Source organism: Ceratotherium simum, chromosome 24 (assembly GCF_057802395.1).
Source record: "Ceratotherium simum simum isolate JZ-2026a chromosome 24, ASM5780239v1, whole genome shotgun sequence".
In the NCBI taxonomy this organism is placed as follows: Eukaryota; Metazoa; Chordata; class Mammalia; order Perissodactyla; family Rhinocerotidae; genus Ceratotherium; species Ceratotherium simum.
The window spans coordinates 38342248-38361101 of NC_141923.1; the positions used below are offsets into that span (position 1 = coordinate 38342248).

The 18854-nt window shown below is 39.0% G+C and overlaps 1 protein-coding gene across 2 annotated transcripts in view; it reads left to right on the top strand.

Annotated features, from left to right (window-relative positions):
• The window catches only part of ESR2 (estrogen receptor 2), a 61961-nt gene that overhangs the window by 28827 nt on the left and 14280 nt on the right, over positions 1–18854 (top strand). For both annotated transcript variants that reach the window (XM_014784228.2, NM_001279251.1), the window contains 3 exon segments: positions 97–396; positions 3203–3341; positions 8825–8958. In XM_014784228.2, coding sequence (XP_014639714.2) covers positions 97–396; positions 3203–3341; positions 8825–8958 — 573 coding nt within the window.

Consider the following 18854-nt stretch of genomic DNA (forward strand, 5'->3'; position numbering starts at 1 on the left):
CATTGCTTCATTTTTCCCTGGAGACTCAGGGAACTTGAATGCTGGGTCCGGGAAAGGAGGGGAAAGCTCTGTGTTATCATCTGCTCCCCGCTTCAGGCTCCCGGAGAGAAAGGTGTGGGTACCGCGTAGTGCGGAGGCAGAGAAACTCCAACGAGCAGCTGCCCTGCCTGAGCAAAGCCAAGAAAAACTGTGGACACGTGAGCCGAGTGAAGGAGCTGCTGCTGAGCGCCCTGAGCCCCGAGCAGCTGGTGCTCACGCTCCTCGAGGCGGAGCCGCCCCACGTGCTCGTGAGCCGCCCCAGCTCGCCCTTCACCGAGTCCTCCATGATGATGTCCCTGACCAAGCTGGCCGACATGGAACTGGTGCACGTGATCGGCTGGGCCAAGAAAATTCCGGGTAGGGCTTTCTGGGTCTTAGCTTTCCATTTATTTGTAGAAAGGCCTGTCCCTAGCGTTTAAGGGGCAAGAGTACAAAATGGAGGTCCACAAACTGTCTCGGTATTTAACAGTTTGACGGCTTGACTTATGACTTTTAAATGAAACATATTCTTTCTTCCTGTCTTGACACAGTGTATACCTTCAACATGTCCTGGAAGGCCGGGTTCCATTTTAGAATTCTTGGACTCCTCTGAGTCCTGTACCAGACATGGCAGTACAAGAGGCATTGTATATGGTGGGGCCCGTTCTATTCTCAACTCTCTTCTTTTCCCACCCACAGATCCATGTCACACAGCCTTGCACACACCCCATCCTTCATGTCACATCTCCTACAGACACTAGGTCACCTCTCATGCCTGGTCTGGGAGGATGGACCAGGGAAGAGACCCATCCAGGCTCTGGAAATGGGCTTGGGGCATTTGGGCAGGACATTCTAGGGTCCTGGGACCTGGAATGTGGTCTAAAAGGAAGGGATCTGGACTCCACATTGACCTATTTCGTGGCCGTGGACTCCTCACCTGGAGAGAAGGGGTGTAGTGAGGTGAGGGTGGGGTGGGGTACACTATGACCAGGTATGAAAGTGAAAGGTTTGTCAGATGCTAAATAGGAGTTTGTAAAATACTGTTCCAATAGAGAAAGAACCAATAGTAGGTACATAAATGAATATACCTGGGCAAAAGAGGAAATCAGCAGCTAAAGTAACATCAATCATCAATAAACCTGAAATGCCATCAAGTTAAAAATGGGTTTGATTATTCAAGATGGTTATTTGGAACCTTCATTTTCCATCCTATGATGTGGTCACTTCCCCAGGCCAGTTTATAATATATACCAGAAGTAGTGCATTGTGCTAAAATTACCATCTAATTGGCATCTGAATTGGTGTTTCTGTGAAAGAGTGAATCTAGGATTCTAACAGAGAATGGCAGCAACCCGTCCTCCCCTGGAAAGGGCTTCTCTATGCACATCTTTACCATCGTCTAAGAAGTGAGGTCTCTCCCCATCTTCTGAGCCACTAGGGACGAGTCCCATGACCTGGGGGGCAGCAACTGTGTTAGGCAAACTGTGAAGATTGGGAGGGGCAAGAAGCTGGGTGAAGAGCAGTTGGGGGTAAAGATCTGTGGGAACCAAGGCCAAGGGTCGTAGTATCTCTTAGGGTCATTTGTTGGCTTCTGAGCTTCCTTAGGATATTCTGGTTTCTGGTTCTGTTTTGGTAATCTAGCATCCTCACCTTTGCCAGGACTGTACTGTGTCTTCTCTGCTCTTTCCCAGAGGAGACAATACTGACGCCCTTTCCTCTGGCTGTCACTCTATATGTATTCCAGACGCTGCTTTTCAGAAGCCCACATGCAGAGTGGGTACAGTCGATTATTGCTGAGACCTGTGCAGCCTCTTTGTGCCATAACAAAACTGAACTCTAAAGCTGCATTAGTCCCTCTTTAAACCTGGTATTTTGAAAATTTTTGGGAAAACTTAGGCATAGTCTGGAGGGGTGATTTTTTTCCCCCTCTCTCAGCTGATATAGTCATTGTCCAAACCAAAAAAATATTAAAATATCACCTAGCCTTGATCTTGTTGAATATCTGCAAGTATAAAAAGCTTCATCTCCCTTGGGTAGGCTTATTATCTATAACCGTGGGTGAGATTGGAATGTGTGCATATTTTAGGAACCTGAACTGAGCATAGGCTGTGGCTTTGGAAAGAATTTATCCACTCTTTCCATTCATTACTTCATTTAATTCTCCTTTGTGCAGATTTGCATTATAATTGTTCAAAGATTTGAACCCCTGCATTCTCTGTGCCACAGTTTCCTCATCTGTAAAATAAGGATGATGAGAGATCCTACCTGTAGGAAATTCTCAGAGGTAGGCGTTATTACGCCTATTTTTCCTGTAAGAAAACAAAGACTTAAAAGGAGATTAAGTAACTAGATAGGAAGAGGCTGAGCTGGGATTTTAATCAGAGTCCATTGCACTCCAAGGCTGTATGTTTGGTGACTATATTTATATTACACTGCCTCCTGCTTTTCTCATGGCTGGTGGAGGAAGTACCAGTGATCTCTGCTTTGCTTTGAACCACTCACCTCTCTAGAGATTACCTGTTTCTTTCCAGTTCTTTGCCAATGCATGCTATCAGGTTATCAGGATATGGGAATCTGCTTCAGTTGTCACATTTGCTCTTCAGGGTAGAGGAACCTGGAGACAGCGCTCCTGCTGAGAAGGGTGACTCTGACACTGGATGGGAAATTTTAAGCGATTGGAGAAATCCTTTCAGTTGAAGTCTTCACTTTCTGCACAGGATGGCCCTACTCTCTGCATACCACTCACCCCCCACCCCTCCCTACCCCATCCCCTCACTCCTCCCGGCCCCAATCATGGACTGGGCCAGATAAGGCAGCCCCTCTGGCTGGCAGCCGAGCATTATCTTAGCAGTGCAAAGGCATTATTAGGATATAACTAACAAAGATTGGCTCCAGCTTTCCGTTCTTCCCTAGCACCTGTCTGGGTGGTTGTATCAGCCCAGGTAACAGTCTTTTATAAATTCTAAATGAAGTATTTGTCTCTAGAAGGGGTCCAAGACCAGAAATTTTGGGTTGTACACTTTAAGTTCAAAATTTTCTTCCTGAGGTCAGCATTTAACCACATCTTTAAAATATTGATTGTTTCCCTATATTGTTTGTTTTTTAAAACTTGCTATTCTGTCTCTACAGAAACAGGGAGCTGAGGAAAGGGTGGGTGTGTCTCACGGCCTCTTGTTTTCCCCAGGCTTTGTGGAGCTCAGCCTGTTCGACCAAGTGCGGCTCTTGGAGAGCTGCTGGCTGGAGGTGCTGATGGTGGGCCTGATATGGCGCTCAATCGACCACCCCGGCAAGCTCATCTTCGCTCCAGACCTCGTTCTGGACAGGTGAGGAAAAAATGCCTTGTGTTTCTTCTCCAATACATTTAAGTGAGGAACTGAGTGAGTGGGAACAAAGTCCTGGGTGCTGCCATTAAAATCTCACACCTGAAGGGGCAATTTGAGGATGATAATGCCATGAGCTCCTTCATGGGGTCAAGCACCCAAGAAGGAGAGCATGGGTACCAGGATTCAGTGTCTGTGACTCATTCTTACCCATGGTGTGGCAGCATTCATAAGCCAGGCCGTAAGAGGAGCCTATGTCCTGCAGGGTATGTGGCCACAAAGTGTATCAACTTAGATTTTTCTGCATTAAAAATTCCATTTTCAGGTTATCATTTTAAGTTGTCCAGCTGTTCTTTCCACCTGTAGGGACCAATTACATCGCCAGCTATCTGGACAGGTGATAAAATGCTTACAAATCTGCCAAGTTTATTTTACCGTGCTTTAATTCACTCTAATTGCATGTACCATATAGCATTTTTGGCACGGGCGGTGGAATGAATCGTTATTAAACCAGATGAAGGTTAATGGAAATTTGGGAAATGCTGGTGTGAATGCCATAACTTGGTTGTATTTAGTTTTCTTTTAAAGATGGCACAGAAAAGGAAGCAACTTTTAATTGACTTACGTGAACTATTCATGGAGGGACAGCTGGAATATACAACACTCAAGCTTTTTAGTAGGAAAAGTGTTTAGTAGAAATCTTTCTTGGTGTAAATTTGAGCAGTTTGAAAATCTCCATGGAAATTGAATTCCACGTACCTTATTTTGAAAAAGTTCTAGTGTTGAATGTTCAGTCACATTTGACTCTGTGCACAGAGAAGAAGGATGCGTAGTGCTATGAATGGAAAGTATCTGCCCCCAACTCTTGGTATAACCTCTTTACGTCATCAGAATATCCCTATGCACACATTACGCAGATGAAAAGTGATGCCCCACGGTATTAGCGTCCATTCTGCCTGTTGTTGTGGATGCTGATATTGACAAAGAGGACTGGTCTGTCACGGAGGTGTTTTGGTGGAGAACAGAGCCTTTGGGAAGAGCTGGAGCATGGGATGTGGCTCCAGCATGAGCAAGCCCAGGTAGTAAACCACAGAGGGAGGTTCTGGAAGCCTAGGACAGGTAGGACCCTTCAGTAACAATTGAAATAGCTAACTTATTGGCTTGTATGTGCCAGGTACCATCTTCAGCATTTGATGTGTGTTAACTCACTTCATCTTCAAAACAGCCCTTTTTGGGTACAAAAAGGAAAGTACCTCAACATAATAAAGACCATATATGAGAAACCCACAGCTAATATCATCCTCAATGGTGAAAAACTGAAAGCTATCCCTCTAAGAACAGGAACCAGACAAGGATGCCCACTCTCACTACTCCTATTTAACATAGTACTGGAAGTTCTAGCCAGAGCAATCAGGCAAGAAAAAGAAATAAAAGGGATCCAAATTGGAAAGGAAGAAGTGAAACTCTCACTATTTGCAGATGACATGATTTTATATATAGAACACCCTAAAGAATCCACCAGAAAACTTTTAGAAGTAATAAACGAATATGGTAAAGCTGCAGGATACAAAATCAACATACAAAAATCAGTTGCATTTCTATACACTAACAACGAAGTAGCAGAAAGAGAAATTAAGAATACCATCCCATTTACAATTGCAACAAAAAGAATAAAATACCTAGGAATAAACTTAACCAAAGAGGTGAAAGATCTGTACACGGAAAACTATAAAACATTGCTGAAAGAAATTGAAGACGACACAAAGAAATGGAAAGATATTCTGTGCTCTTGGATTGGAAGAATTAACATAGTTAAGATGTCCGTACTTCCTGAAGCCATCTATAGATTCAAGGCAATCCCTATCAAAGTTCCAACAACATTTTTCACAGAAATAGAACAAAGAATCCTAAAATTTATTTGGAACAACAAAAGACCCCGAATAAGTAAAGGAATCCTGAGAAAAAAGAACAAAGCTGGAGGTATCACACTCCCTGATTTCAAAATATACTACAAAGCTATAGTAACCAAAACAGCATGGTACTGGCACAAAAACAGACACACAGATCAATGGAATCGAATCGAAAGCCCAGAAATAAACCCACTCATCTATGGACAGCTAATCTTTGACAAAGGAGCCAAGAACATACAATGGAGAAAAAAAAAGTCTCTTCAACAAATGGTGTTGGGAAAACTGGACAGCCACATGCAAAAAAATGAAAGTAGACCCTTACCTTACACCATACACAAAAATTAACTCAAAATGGATTAAAGACTTGAATGTAAGACCTGAAACTATGAAACTTCTACAAGAAAACATAGGCAGTACGCTCTTCGACATCGGTCTTAGCAACATATTTTCAAGCACCATGTCTGACCGGGCAAGAGAAACAATAGAAAAAATAAATGGGACTACATCGAACTAAAAAGCTTCTGCACAGCAAAGGAAACCATCAACAAAACGAAAAGACAACCTAACAATTGGGAGAAGATATTTGCAAACCATACATCTGATAAGGGGTTAATCTCCAAAATATACAAAGAACTGATGCATCTCAACAACAAAAAAACTACCAATCCAATTAAAAAATGGGCAAAAGACCTGAGCAGACATTTCTCCAAAGAAGATATACAGATGGCCAACAGACACATGAAAAGATGTTCAAAATCATTAACTATCAGGGAAATGCAAATCAAAACTACAATGAGATATCACCTCACGCCCGTCAGAATGGCTATAATTAAGACAGGAAACAACATGTGTTGGAGAGGATGTGGAGAGAAGGGAACTCTCATACACTGCTGGTGGGAGTGCAAACTGGTGCAGCCACTATGGAAAACAGTATGGAGATTCATCAAAAAATCAAGGATAGAACTACCATATGATCCAGCTATTCCACTGCTGGGTATTTATCCAAAGAACTTGAAAACACCAATGCATAAAGATACACGCACCCCTGTGTTCATTGCAGCGTTATTCACAATAGCCAAGACTTGGAAGCAACCTAAGTGCCCATCAAGGGACGAATGGATGAAGAAGATGTGGTATATACACACAATGGAATACTACTCAGCCATAAGAAACGATGAAGTCCAGCCATTTGTCACAAAATGGATGGACATTGAGGGTATTATGCAAAGTGAAATAAGTCAGAGGGAGAAGGTCAAATACCATATGATTTCCCTCATTAAGTAGTAGATAATAACAACAATAAACAAACACATAGAGACAGAGATTGGATTGGTGGTTACCAGAGGGGACGGGGGGAGGGAGGAGGGCAAAAGGGATAATTCAGCACATGTGTGTGGTGATGGGTTGTAATTAGTATTTGGGTGGTGAACATGATGTAATCTATGCAGAAATGTAAGTATAATGATGTACACCTGAAATTTATACAATGTTATAAACAAATGTTACTGCAATAAACAAAATTTAAAAAAAATCCTCAAAATAAACATTTAGGGTATATTCCCACCGAGAAATAAAAATTACTATCTTGAAATCAAGATTCATTAAATCATGAAATCTGAAATACCAATAAATACCAAAAAATGGCGTGCATTCTAATGAGGAAATGGTACTAATTTAAATATTTAGGGATTTGTTCTTTGGCACAGGTGGAAACTTCTGCAAAATAGGATTGATTTCAGGTGAGTCCCCTTGTCATACTACTTAGGCGGGAGTGTGTGTGTGTGTGTGTACGTAAGTGCGCGTGCATGCATATGTGCACGTGTGCCCGAGTGTGCATGACCCCACCTCTGACTGAGTCTCACCGAAAAGTAAATGGCCAGACTATTAACCATCAATGCAGGACCTGGTGGATTTTTAATTTTTGCCCCCAGAGATATTTTAAAACCAGCTTTTCTTGGTATCAAATGTCCTCAAGCCCAACAATTATAATTTCCAATAATTGATTGTCCCCAAGCAGAGTGATTTGATGATGTGGCATGAAGGGCACTCAGTGAACAAATATATCTCGTGCATCTGCCACGTGCAGGGCAGTCATCATCCTTACTGAATGCTTGCAGCAGGCTGCCTGGGAAAGCCCAGAGCAGGGGAGGTGGGAGGATGGGGTATGGGGAGGGTTGGGGGTCTCCTACAGATTGTGGCACCTTTTGCCCAGAGCTCTGAGTCTCCAAGGTGGCCTTTTCCTCTAAGTGACTTCTAGGGGGCACTGGTGTTTTATCACTTAACGTATGCACTTTCAGAAAGCCTCAACTGGTTGCAGAAGTTACCGTGCTTGATTGCCAAAGTCTGCATGCTGTTAGCTTTGTGTAGGTGAGTTTGCAGGGGAACAAATGCTGTGGAATGTTAGGATCCTGGTGAGCTGCCATCCTAGCACAGCACGGAATGGGGAAGGCTTCACAAGGATTGACGGTACCCCTTGGTGTCAGTTGATTTGGATACTACAGAGGCCCTTCCACCAACTACCACCATCACTGGAAATGTCCTGGCTTGGGGTTGGGGAAGGAGGAGGGGAGCAGCCAGTTCTTTGAAGATCTCAGGTCCCCTTCAGGCTGCCACGGAGACTAAAAACGAAACCTACTGCCACCATAGCTGCCCTTCACTGTGCACTGCAGGCTTTTAGAAAGTTCCATGGGAAAATCATCTAACTGCTTGTCAAGGACTTCCAATAACTCTCTGACTGATGATAACAGAAGTTTTTGGGGAGCAGTAATAATGTGTGTCTGGCTGGAGTGAATATAAGCTGGTATTTTCTAGATACAGTTCAAGTAATTTACTTCAAAAGTATACTTAAAAATTCATTTCTGTAAGGAGTTCTCAAAAGAATTTTGGTGATATGGTTCAAAGTTTGTCTAAACCATTTGCTTAAAAATAATCTTTGTCAAGTCAAAAATTTCCACATCTGCATTTCTACCTTCCTTTCTTGATTCTAATCCATCTTCTCTCATTGTGATTTCTTTGTATGTCACATTAGCTTTTTTCAAATTGCATTTAAGTGTCTCTCAGTTGCCCTGCTAGTTTCTAAATGACCGCCAGGAAGTGAGAGTTAAGCCCTGGATGTGAAGGATTATTTCTTCTTGAGATATTTGCCTCTGTAACGTTGTCTTCCTCATGAACACTTCAGACGTCTTCTGATGGGAACATGGCATGTTTCCCTTTAGTAATATGTGTCATATCTAGAGCTGGTTGACTGAAATGGTTTAGATTGGAAATAATCAACAGAAATGGCATTCCTGTAAAAAAACATTTGGTGAATAGGTAGAATGAAAACATAGTTCCAATGCACGCTTTTGCCTAAACAGTGTTTATTCAAATGCTTGCTTTAGGGATTTATAGGAAATGCCCTGTCCTCTTTATGTGAAGATAATTCTAGTAATTTCATATCGCTGGGTGTGATCTCATGACAGCATAGTTAAAGGATGTACAAGATGAAATTTGAGATTGAAAAGAAAATATTCCTTACTGCTTTTGATGGTTGCCTGGAGCTGTATGTTCCTTAAATTTCCAAACGAACTTTTGTAGGGAGGAGGGAAAATGCGTGGAAGGAATTCTGGAAATCTTTGACATGCTCCTGGCAACAACTTCAAGGTTTCGAGAGTTAAAACTCCAACACAAAGAGTATCTCTGTGTCAAGGCCATGATCCTCCTCAACTCCAGTAAGTAACCACACAGCTGGGCCGTGTTCTGTGGGAGAGAGATGCTGTTTCTAGAACTGGCATGGCTAAAGAGTATTGAACTTCTTATTTTATTTGAAAAGGGGAAAATGGCTTTCTTTTTGACCTCTCTGTTTCATTTTATAGGGATTTAAACTGTAGTTAACTTTTGGTAATTTGTATATAAATTATTCATTAGGTGAATTGCTAGTAGTAATTTAAAAAGTAGCTCGAGCCACTTTGCTGGAAAAGAAAAAATGAACCTTAAAATGTTTACCTCTCATTTTTTTATCTTTTTTTGACATTTTTATTTATTTATTTTATTGAGGTATAATTGACATATAACACTATATTAGTGTCAGATGTATAAAATAATGATTTGGTATTTATATATATTGAGAAATGATCACCACAGTAAGTCTAGTCAACATCTGTCACCATACACAGATGCAAGATTTTTTTTCTTGTGATGAGAACTTTTAAGAACTACTCTTTTACCAACTTTCAAATACACAATACAGTATTAACTATAGTCATCATGCAGTATGTTATTACATCCCTATGACTTATTTATTTTATAAGTGTACTTTCAACTTTTGTTCAATGTTTATGCAGGCTTTTTTCATGGTTGACACGCATTTATATTTACTGTTTTGGGTTTGCTTTTACAGATTCATTTATTCATTCATTTATGTGGTAAAGACATTAAAGATATAGCAGCTCAAATAGCTCTTAGTGTAGGAGGGAGAAAGAGAAAAATTCGTTAAAAAGAATGATCTCAGTGCTAAAATAAAGGACGTACAGAGCACGGTGGGAAAACAGAAGGAGAGACGAGGGAGTGGTTGCAGAAGGGAATGAAGTTTGAATGTTGAATGAGTAGCTGGACAGGTGGAAGGATAGACACGGAGGAATGAAAGAACATGGGCAAGCCAGGAGCTGCAGGTCAGGCGATGGGGGAGCGGAGGGAGATGCACAAGGTTGTAAAATGCAGCGCTGAAGATTGCAGCGCACACTTCAGGTTGAGAGCTGCTGCCGGGGGCATTGAGCAGCCCTAGAGGAGGTTCAGGCTGGGGAGCATCATGGAGAGAGAGGCATTCTTGAAAGGTCCCTCTGGCTTCCCTGTGGAGGACTGACTGGAGAGGGGAGAGACCGAGGCAGGGGGCCCAGTGGGAGTTGCTAGGGACTACGAGAGCCTGAACTGAATTGGTGTGGAGGGGCCAGGGAGGAAGGGACCTGACTTGAGGGAAATAGAGGGGTTAGAGGTGGGAAGTGAGGAAGGTGTCTAAGATATGTGTATGTTGTAACTTTGCTGTTTTTTATTATTATATAAATAATACCTGGTTATTGTAAACATTCAAACAAAAGAAAAACATAGAAGGAAGAAAATAAAAATCGCTGGGAATCCTGCCTCCCCACCTAAGATAACCACCATAACTTTGGTGACCATTCTTTAACAGCTCTCTCTATAGATAGATACATATAGATATATAGATATCTATAGAGAGAAATATGCATGCATACATATGCTCACATATCTAATTTTACATGAACAGCATAGCATCTTATATTAAAAGTCATAGAGACTGTGAAAGAGGCTTGCTTTGATCCTCCCACCCCAACACCAAGTAGCTAATCTTACCAACCGGAGGCTAGACTTTATACCTTCTTCCATCCTCTAATAATACTTTAAAATAATACCTCACCTCCAATGTACCCACAGATAGGGGTTTTTTTTCCCCCCATTTTTAAAAAATTGGGACACTATATACAGACACTTCTCTGCATCTTGATTTTTTACTTTTCAAAATGCTGTGAAATCCCTCTAGGTCAACCAGGAGAGCTCTAACTCAATCTTTGAAGTGAGGGCATTGTCTCAGTTGTTCAGCCGTTTCTCTGTTGATGGGCCTCTACCTAATATACAGTTCCTTTTTTTTTTTTTTTTTTACCATTATAAACATTGCTAGAATAAATAGAGATGTATTATTTTGTACACGTTTTCTAAGTTTCTATGTTTCATACTATAGTTTTCATACTGTTCAGTTTATTATCTACCTGGTATTTGATCCAGCTACTATACCAGGTGTTCATTGCTTTGCTTAGCTCTTTACTCTTGCTGGGCTTTTAGGTTATTATTTTTTCTTTCTTTCTCAAATAATAGGTATATTCAGTTTTTAATCCTCAACCGATAACTTACAGGTACCTTCATTTGGGCATCATATGGGGCTTTATTACATAGATTTTATCCAATCTTAGAGTTTAATGTTTGAACAACAGAAGTCTGTGAAATCATATTATGCTACTTTGTTTTAAATCAGCCCAAGCAGCAGTTCCTGAAGCCAAAACTCAATGCAGAACCTGTGGCCACATAGGTCCCAGGCTGCCTCCTGACCTGGGGCCAGCTGAGCTGTCGCTCTCCAGCAGACACTCATCTCCTCTCTAACACTCACACATACTCTCAGACATTGGCACTAGTTTTGATGAAGAGGGAAACATACTAGAACAGTGTTTCTCAAACTATCTATAGTGAAGGACCAGGTTTCTTTTTCTTTTTTTTTTCGTTTTTTGTGAGGAAGATCAGCCCTGAGCTAACATCTATGCCAATCCTCCTTCTTTTTTTTCTTTCCCTTTTTCTCCCCAAAGCCCCAGTAGATAGTTGTACGTTATAGTTGCACATCCTTCTAGCTGCTGTATGTGGGATGCCACCTCAGCATGGCCAGACAAGCGGTGCGTCGGTGCGTGCCTGGGATCCGAACCCAGGCCGACAGTAACACAGCGCGCACACTTAACCGCTAAGCCACGGGGCCGGCCCCCTCTTTTTCTTTTTAAATTTCCAAATTGTTATAGACAGTTACTTTTTTTTTTTTTTTTTTGGTGAGGAAGATTCGCCCTGAGCTAACATTTGTGCCGATCTTCCTCTGTTTTGTATGTGGGTCGCCACCACAGCTTGCCCACCGATGAGTGGTGTAGGTCCATACCTGGGAACCGAACCTGGGCCACCGAAGCGGAGTGCGCTGAACTTAACCACTAAGCCACGGGCCCAGCCCCTCGAGACAGTTACTTTTGTAAAATATAATAAAAATAAATTACTAGAAAAATGAAATGAAAGTGCAAAATACAAGCCCTAGTTTTTATGTTATTACATTCAACTGATTTAGAATTACTCTGTCAATTGCTGTAAGTTTCCAAATGCTTACCCTCAATTTCTACTTTTCTCTTTGTGCACTGGTAACAGACCATACTTTGAGTAGCCCTGGAGTGCTGTCCAGGAGATGGCTGGATTGAGGGGGACAGTCAGGTCTTGAAAGAGGGGGAAGGGGGGGAACGAAGAAGGAATCTGAAGGTCATGTGAGGTACAGAGACCCTGAAGAAACCTTTGGGTACTTCCAAGCTGGGTCTCAATCTGGCCCTACCTACCTAACAGGACATTTCCCCTGCACCCAGTACACTCCTTGCCCCAGTTCTGAAAAGCAAACAGTTCATGAGTAGAAATGGTAAATTGTGAGACAAATGAAAATTGTAGGAAAAGCCAAGAAGACTCTTAAATGCTTTGGGGCTTCTGGTACTTTCTTGGCATTTATTATTACTATTCACCTTTTACAAAATACTATGAGAGCCCAGCTTAATCAGTGATTAAGTTGATGTGCATATAAGAAATGTCCAGGTGGGACGTTTGAAATTGATGGTGGAAGAAAATCAACTTTTTCTGATCTTCTCTTTGAATGCTCCTACAGACATTACCTCACATGTGTGCTACCATTTCTGTTTTGTTAAAGGGAAGATTTGCTTGAAAAGTATATTCCCACCTTGGCAAAGTAGGATCATCAAATGCCAGATTATGGGGCTTCTCTAACTTGCAGAAATAATTTAGAACTCTTTTCTGTGCAGCAAAGTGCTCCTTGGAAAGCAGTTTGCTTCTTGTTACAACACTTTGCAATATAAAGCCTTCTGTTTGGCAATATTCCTTACAATCATTTTAGCCTCTGAGACATCATATTGTGTTTTTGTGAAAGCTAGAAGCATCATCTGTGCAAATGGGAAAGACTAAGGCTAAGGCATTCCTCCTGCAGCATCTGACAGAACTGCCATATTAAGAGAATTACAGAGGGTGAGGCAGACATGTGATGTAACTACCACTTGTGGTGGTAAATGAGTAGAATTTGTTTACAGTAAATCCAAATTTAAGAAATCTTCTTTTACTATATTTCCTTTCTTGCTTGGTAGTCATAACAGTTGTCAAAATGAATTTATTCTGTTCAGCATTGCTGTTAGGAAAATGAGATTCTGTTTCTATGGAAAATTTCCACTGTTGGGGGGGTGGGTCTTTGCTATGCTAGATTTTAAGCATTTGAAGGTACAAGTTTTTTTCTTCTGGATTATTTGTAGCATTAAATTAAAAGCCAAAACAAGGACAGAATCCACTTTCCCATCTTAAATTTAAAAAACCCTGGCAGAATATGTAAAACAGACATTGGACATTGGACAACAGGCCGCACAGGACAGTGATCCCCAAGAGAAGGAACACAAACAAGATGAGCCCTTTGATTGCCCAGGCTAGTTTCCAGGTTACAACATAGGGAGAGGTAACCCAAGTAGCCACTAGTGTCTCCTTGAACTGAGGAGACAGAGTTGTGAATTTGGGGAGGCCAAGGCAGCTAGGATTTGCAGGGGAGAGTACTGGAGAGGAAAGAGCTGGACACAGAGGCTTTGGAGATCTGCAGAGGGTCCCCTTCAAGTCTTCAGCTGAGCACTAGTCTGCTCATGCTTATGAGGATGCTAACCATGGACAGGGAAAGAACCATCAGAAAGGAGTAGGCAGAACAATCCCTAGAGTTCACACAGGGCCAGGAATAGTTCATGTTCTCACCAGCCAGAGGGGAAAACCTTGTATATACTGGACATTGGGTGTAGTATTCAGAAAGGTATTGCCTCAGTAGTGGGGTAAATTCACCCTAGACTAAAGGCTGCTCTGGTCCTACCAAACAGAACTTAAAAGGAAGCCTGAAGGATCAAGCTGTGTAACTCAACTGCATCCCAGAACAAAGCTCAAGGGTATGTAAAGGAATACAAGAATATCCAACCCCCAAGCAGATGAAACTCACCATGTTTGGTAACCAATCAAAAATTAGCAAACGTGCAAAGAAGCAGAAAATATGACCTATAATGAGAAGAAAAACCAATCAATTGGAAAATATCCCAAAATGACACAGATGATGGAATTAGTAGACAAGGACATTAAAACAGTTACTCTAACTCTATTTGATATGTCCAAGAGGTAGAGGAAAAGGTGACTAGGTTAAGGAGAGGCATAGAAAATATGACACACACACGAATTGAACTTCTAAATGTGAAAACTATGTCTACGTGGGATTTACGTCTGATTAGGCATGGCAGAAGAGATTAGTGGATGTGAAGCCATAGCAATAGAAACTAGCAAAAACAAATGGAAAGAAAAAAAGAGTTAAAAAATTGAACAGAGTATTAGGGACAGCTATAAGTGTTAAATACCTGAATTTGGAGTATCAGAAAGGGGGGTAGAAAAATGCTTGAAGAAACAATGGCTGAAAATTTTCCAAATTTAATGAAAACTATAAACACACAGAACCAAGAAGCTCAGTGAATCCCAAGCACAAAAAACATGAAGAAAACCACACCAACATACATCATAATTGAGTTACTTAAAACCAGTGATAAAGAAAAAATATTAAAAGCAGCCAGAGAATAGAGATATTATAGACAAAGGAACAAAGACAAGGATGACAGCAAGTTTCTATTCTGATGCAAGTCAAGGAGACAAAGGAATAGTGTCTTTAAAGTACTTTAAGAAAAAACCCGTAATGAAGAATTCCTTACACAATGAAAATATCTTTCAAAACTGAAGCCAAAATAAAAATATGTTCAGACTTAAAAACTGAAAGCATTCATCATTAGCAGACCTACATTATAAGAAATATTAATGGAAGTCTTTCAAGCAGGAAGAAAATGATGTCAGATGGAAACATGGATCCATACAAAGGAATAAAGAGGACCTGCAAATGGTAACAATGTGGGTAAATATAATGAGTTTTTTTCTTATTATTTAAAACTCTTTATCTTTAAAAGATAATTTAGTGTTTAAAGCAAAAAAAATAATAACAGTATATTGTGGTTTTATGTAGAAGTAAAACATGGCAAGAGCACAAAAGCTGGGAGAGGACAAATGGAAGTATACTGTTCTTATTTTGTATGTGAAAGTTTACGTGAAGTGTTACTTGAAGATAAACAGCAATAATTTAAATATGTATATCATAAATCCAAATGCATCCACTAAAATAACTCAACAGAGTTAGAGCTAATATACCAACAAAGGAGATAAAATGGAACCATAAAAAATAATCAAAAGAAAGCAAAAAAAAAAAGTATAGACAGGAAAAATAGAAAATGATTAACAAGATGGTAAATTTAAACTCAATTCTATCAACAATTACATTAAAAGTAAATATGCTAAATACCTCAATTAAAAGGAAAAGACTGTCAGACTGAATAAACAAGGAAGATGCAACTGTTTGCTCCTAATAAGAAACCCAGTTAAATATAGAGATATAAAGAAGCTAATAGTAAAAGGGTGAAAAAAGATATATCATGCTAAAGACTAATCAAAAGAAAGCTGGAGTGGCTACATTAATATCAGAAAAAGTAAATTTTAGAGCATAGAATATTTCTAGGGACAAAGAAGTTCATTTCATAATGATAAATGGGTAAATTCGTGAAGAAGATGTAAAAATTCTAAGCATTTATGCTCCAAATAGGAGAACTTCAAAATATATGAAGGAAAATCTGATAGAATTGCAGGGAGAAATGGATAAATCCTTTGTTATAGTTGGAGACTTTAATACCCCTCTCTCAGTAATTGATAGAACAAGTAGATAGATAATCAGTAAATACAGAGAAGACTTGAACAAGACTGTCAACCAACTTGACCTAATTGATATTTATAGAACCCTCCACCCAACAACAGCAGAATATATATTCTTTTTCAGTGTTCGTGGAATATTTACCAGGATAGACCATATTCTGGGCCATAAAACAAGTCTCAATACATTTAAAAGGAATTAAGTTATACAAAGTATTTTCTTTGACATAATGGAACTAAATTAGAAACCAATAATAAAAAGATCTTGGAAAATTTCTAAACATTTGGAAACCAAATTACATACATCTAAATAACCCATGGACCACAGGAAAAAATCAAAAGTTAAATTAGAAAATATTTTGAACTCACTTAAAATCAAAGCAAAACATAACAAAATTTGTGCGTGGCAGCTAAAGCAATAGTTTGAGGAAAATTTATAGCACTCAAGGCCTATATTAGAATAAAGGCAAGGTTTCAAATTAATTTGAGAAGATCAATAAAATTGATAAGCCTCTAGGCAGATTGATTAGGATAAAGGAAAGAAGACACAAATTACCAATATCAAGCGTGAGAGAGGTGACATTACTATTTTGCAGATATAAAAAAGAATAGTGAGGTGATATTATGAACAACTTTATGCCAATACATATGAATACTTAGATAAAATGGACAAATTCCTTGAAAGAAACAAATTACTGAAGGACACAAATCAAGAAGAAATTTAGAAATCTTGAATAGCTATATATTTGCTAAAGAAATTGAATTTGTACTTAAAAACCTTTCCACAAAGAAAACTCCAGGCCCAGATGACTTTTCTGGTAGAATTCTACTGAATATTTAATGAATAATAATACCAAGTTTACACACACTCTTGCAGAAAATTGAGGAGCAGGGAATACTTTCCAACTTATTCTGTGAGGCCAACATTACTCTGATTGGAAACCCAGACCAATGAATTGGAAGAAAAGAAGACAACAGAGCAATATCTCTCATGCACATAGATGCTAAAATTTTTTACAGAATTTTTGCATCTCTAAAAAATTTTAGCAAATAGAATCCAATAATACATTATAAACTAGTGGAATTTCCCCAGAAATACAAGGTTTCTTTAACATTTGAAAATCAATCAACATAATTCATGATATTAACAGAATAATAATGAAAAAAACATATAATTATCTCAATAGATGCAGAGAAAACAATTGACAAAATCTAATACTCATTCTTGCTAAAAACTCTCAACAAACTATGAGTAGAAGCAAACTTCCTCAATCTAATAAAGCACATTTATGAAAAACCTACAGCTAATATTATACTTAATCATGATCATGAACAAGGCAACTATGTCCCCTCTCACTAATTATAGTCACCATTTTACTAGAAGTTCTAGCCAGTGCAATAAGGCAAGAAAAGACATAAAAGGCATCCAGATTGGAAAAGTAGAAGTAAAATTCTTTATTTGAAAACATGATAATCTGTGTAAAAAATCCCAAGGAGTCTACAAAACGGTGAGTTTGGTAAGGTTGTAGGATATAAGGGTAATATACAAAAATCAATTTTATTTCTTTATGGTAGCAATGAACAATTGGTAATTGAAATTAAAAATCAGTACCATTTATAATAGCGTCAAAAATTATGAAACCTTAAGGATGAATTTGACAAAAGATATGAGACCACCCACCAAAAACTCAAAACATTGCTGGAAAAATTAAAGAAATCCTAAATAAATGGAGAGATATGTTATGTTAATGAGTTAGAAGATTCAGTATTGTTAAGATGTCAGTCCTCCCCCCAAATAATCTATAGATTCAACTTGATCTCAACAAAAATCTCAGCAGGCTTTTTGGGTAGAAATTGACAAACAGATTCTTAAATTCATATGAAATGCAATGGGCCTAGAATAGCCAAAACAACTTTGAAAAAGAACAAAGTTGGAGGACTTATACTCCTGGACTTCACAATTTATTATAAAACCACAGTAATCAAAACAATATGTATTGACATCAAGATCAACAAATAGATCAATGGAACAGAATAGAGAGTCCAGAAATAGACGTAATCAACAACTGATTTTCAACAAAGGTGTCAAGGTAATGGGGAAAGGATGATCTTTTCAATAAATGGTGCTTGAACTATTGGATAGATATATGCAAAAACTGAACCTTGAACTGAATCTCATTTTGTATTACAAAAATTAACTCAAAATGGATTGTAGACCTAAACATAAAGACTAAAATTATAAAGCCATAAAAAATTTAGAAAAAAGTCTTGTTTACTTTGGGTTTGGCAAAGATTTCTCTGATAGAACACAATGCAAACTTTAAAAAACTCATAAATTGGGCTTCATCATAATTAAAATCCTTTGCTTTTCAAAAGGTGCTCTTATGAAAATGAAAAAGTAAGCCACAGACCCGGAGAAAATATTTGCAAAACATGTATTCAACAAAGGACTTCTATCTAAAGTATAAAGAACTACTACAACTCAGTAATAATAAGAAAAACAACCCACTTGAAAAATAGGCAAATATTTGAACAGACACTTCATGAAAGATATGCTGATGGCAAATAATTACATGAAATGATACTAAAATTATTATTTATTAGATAAATGCGAATTAAAATCACAATGAGAAACTGCTACATACCCAATGGAATGGCTAAAATTAAAAAGACTGACCATATTAAGTGTTCATGAGGATGTGGAGTAATGGGAATTCTCATACGCTGCTGGTGGGAATGTAAGTTGGTACAACCGCTTTGAAAAACTGTTCGACATTTTCTTAAAAAGTTAAGCCTACACCTACCAGATGACCCAGTCATTTCCACTCCTTAGTGTTTACTGAAGAGATGAAAGCATATGCTCAGACAAAAACTTGTACACAAATGTTCATAGGAACTTTATTTGTAATAGCAAAAACTAGTAACAACCCGAATGCCCACCAACAGGTGAAAGGATAAACAAACTGTGACATATCCATGCAGTAGAAGACTGCTCAGCAATGAAAAGGAT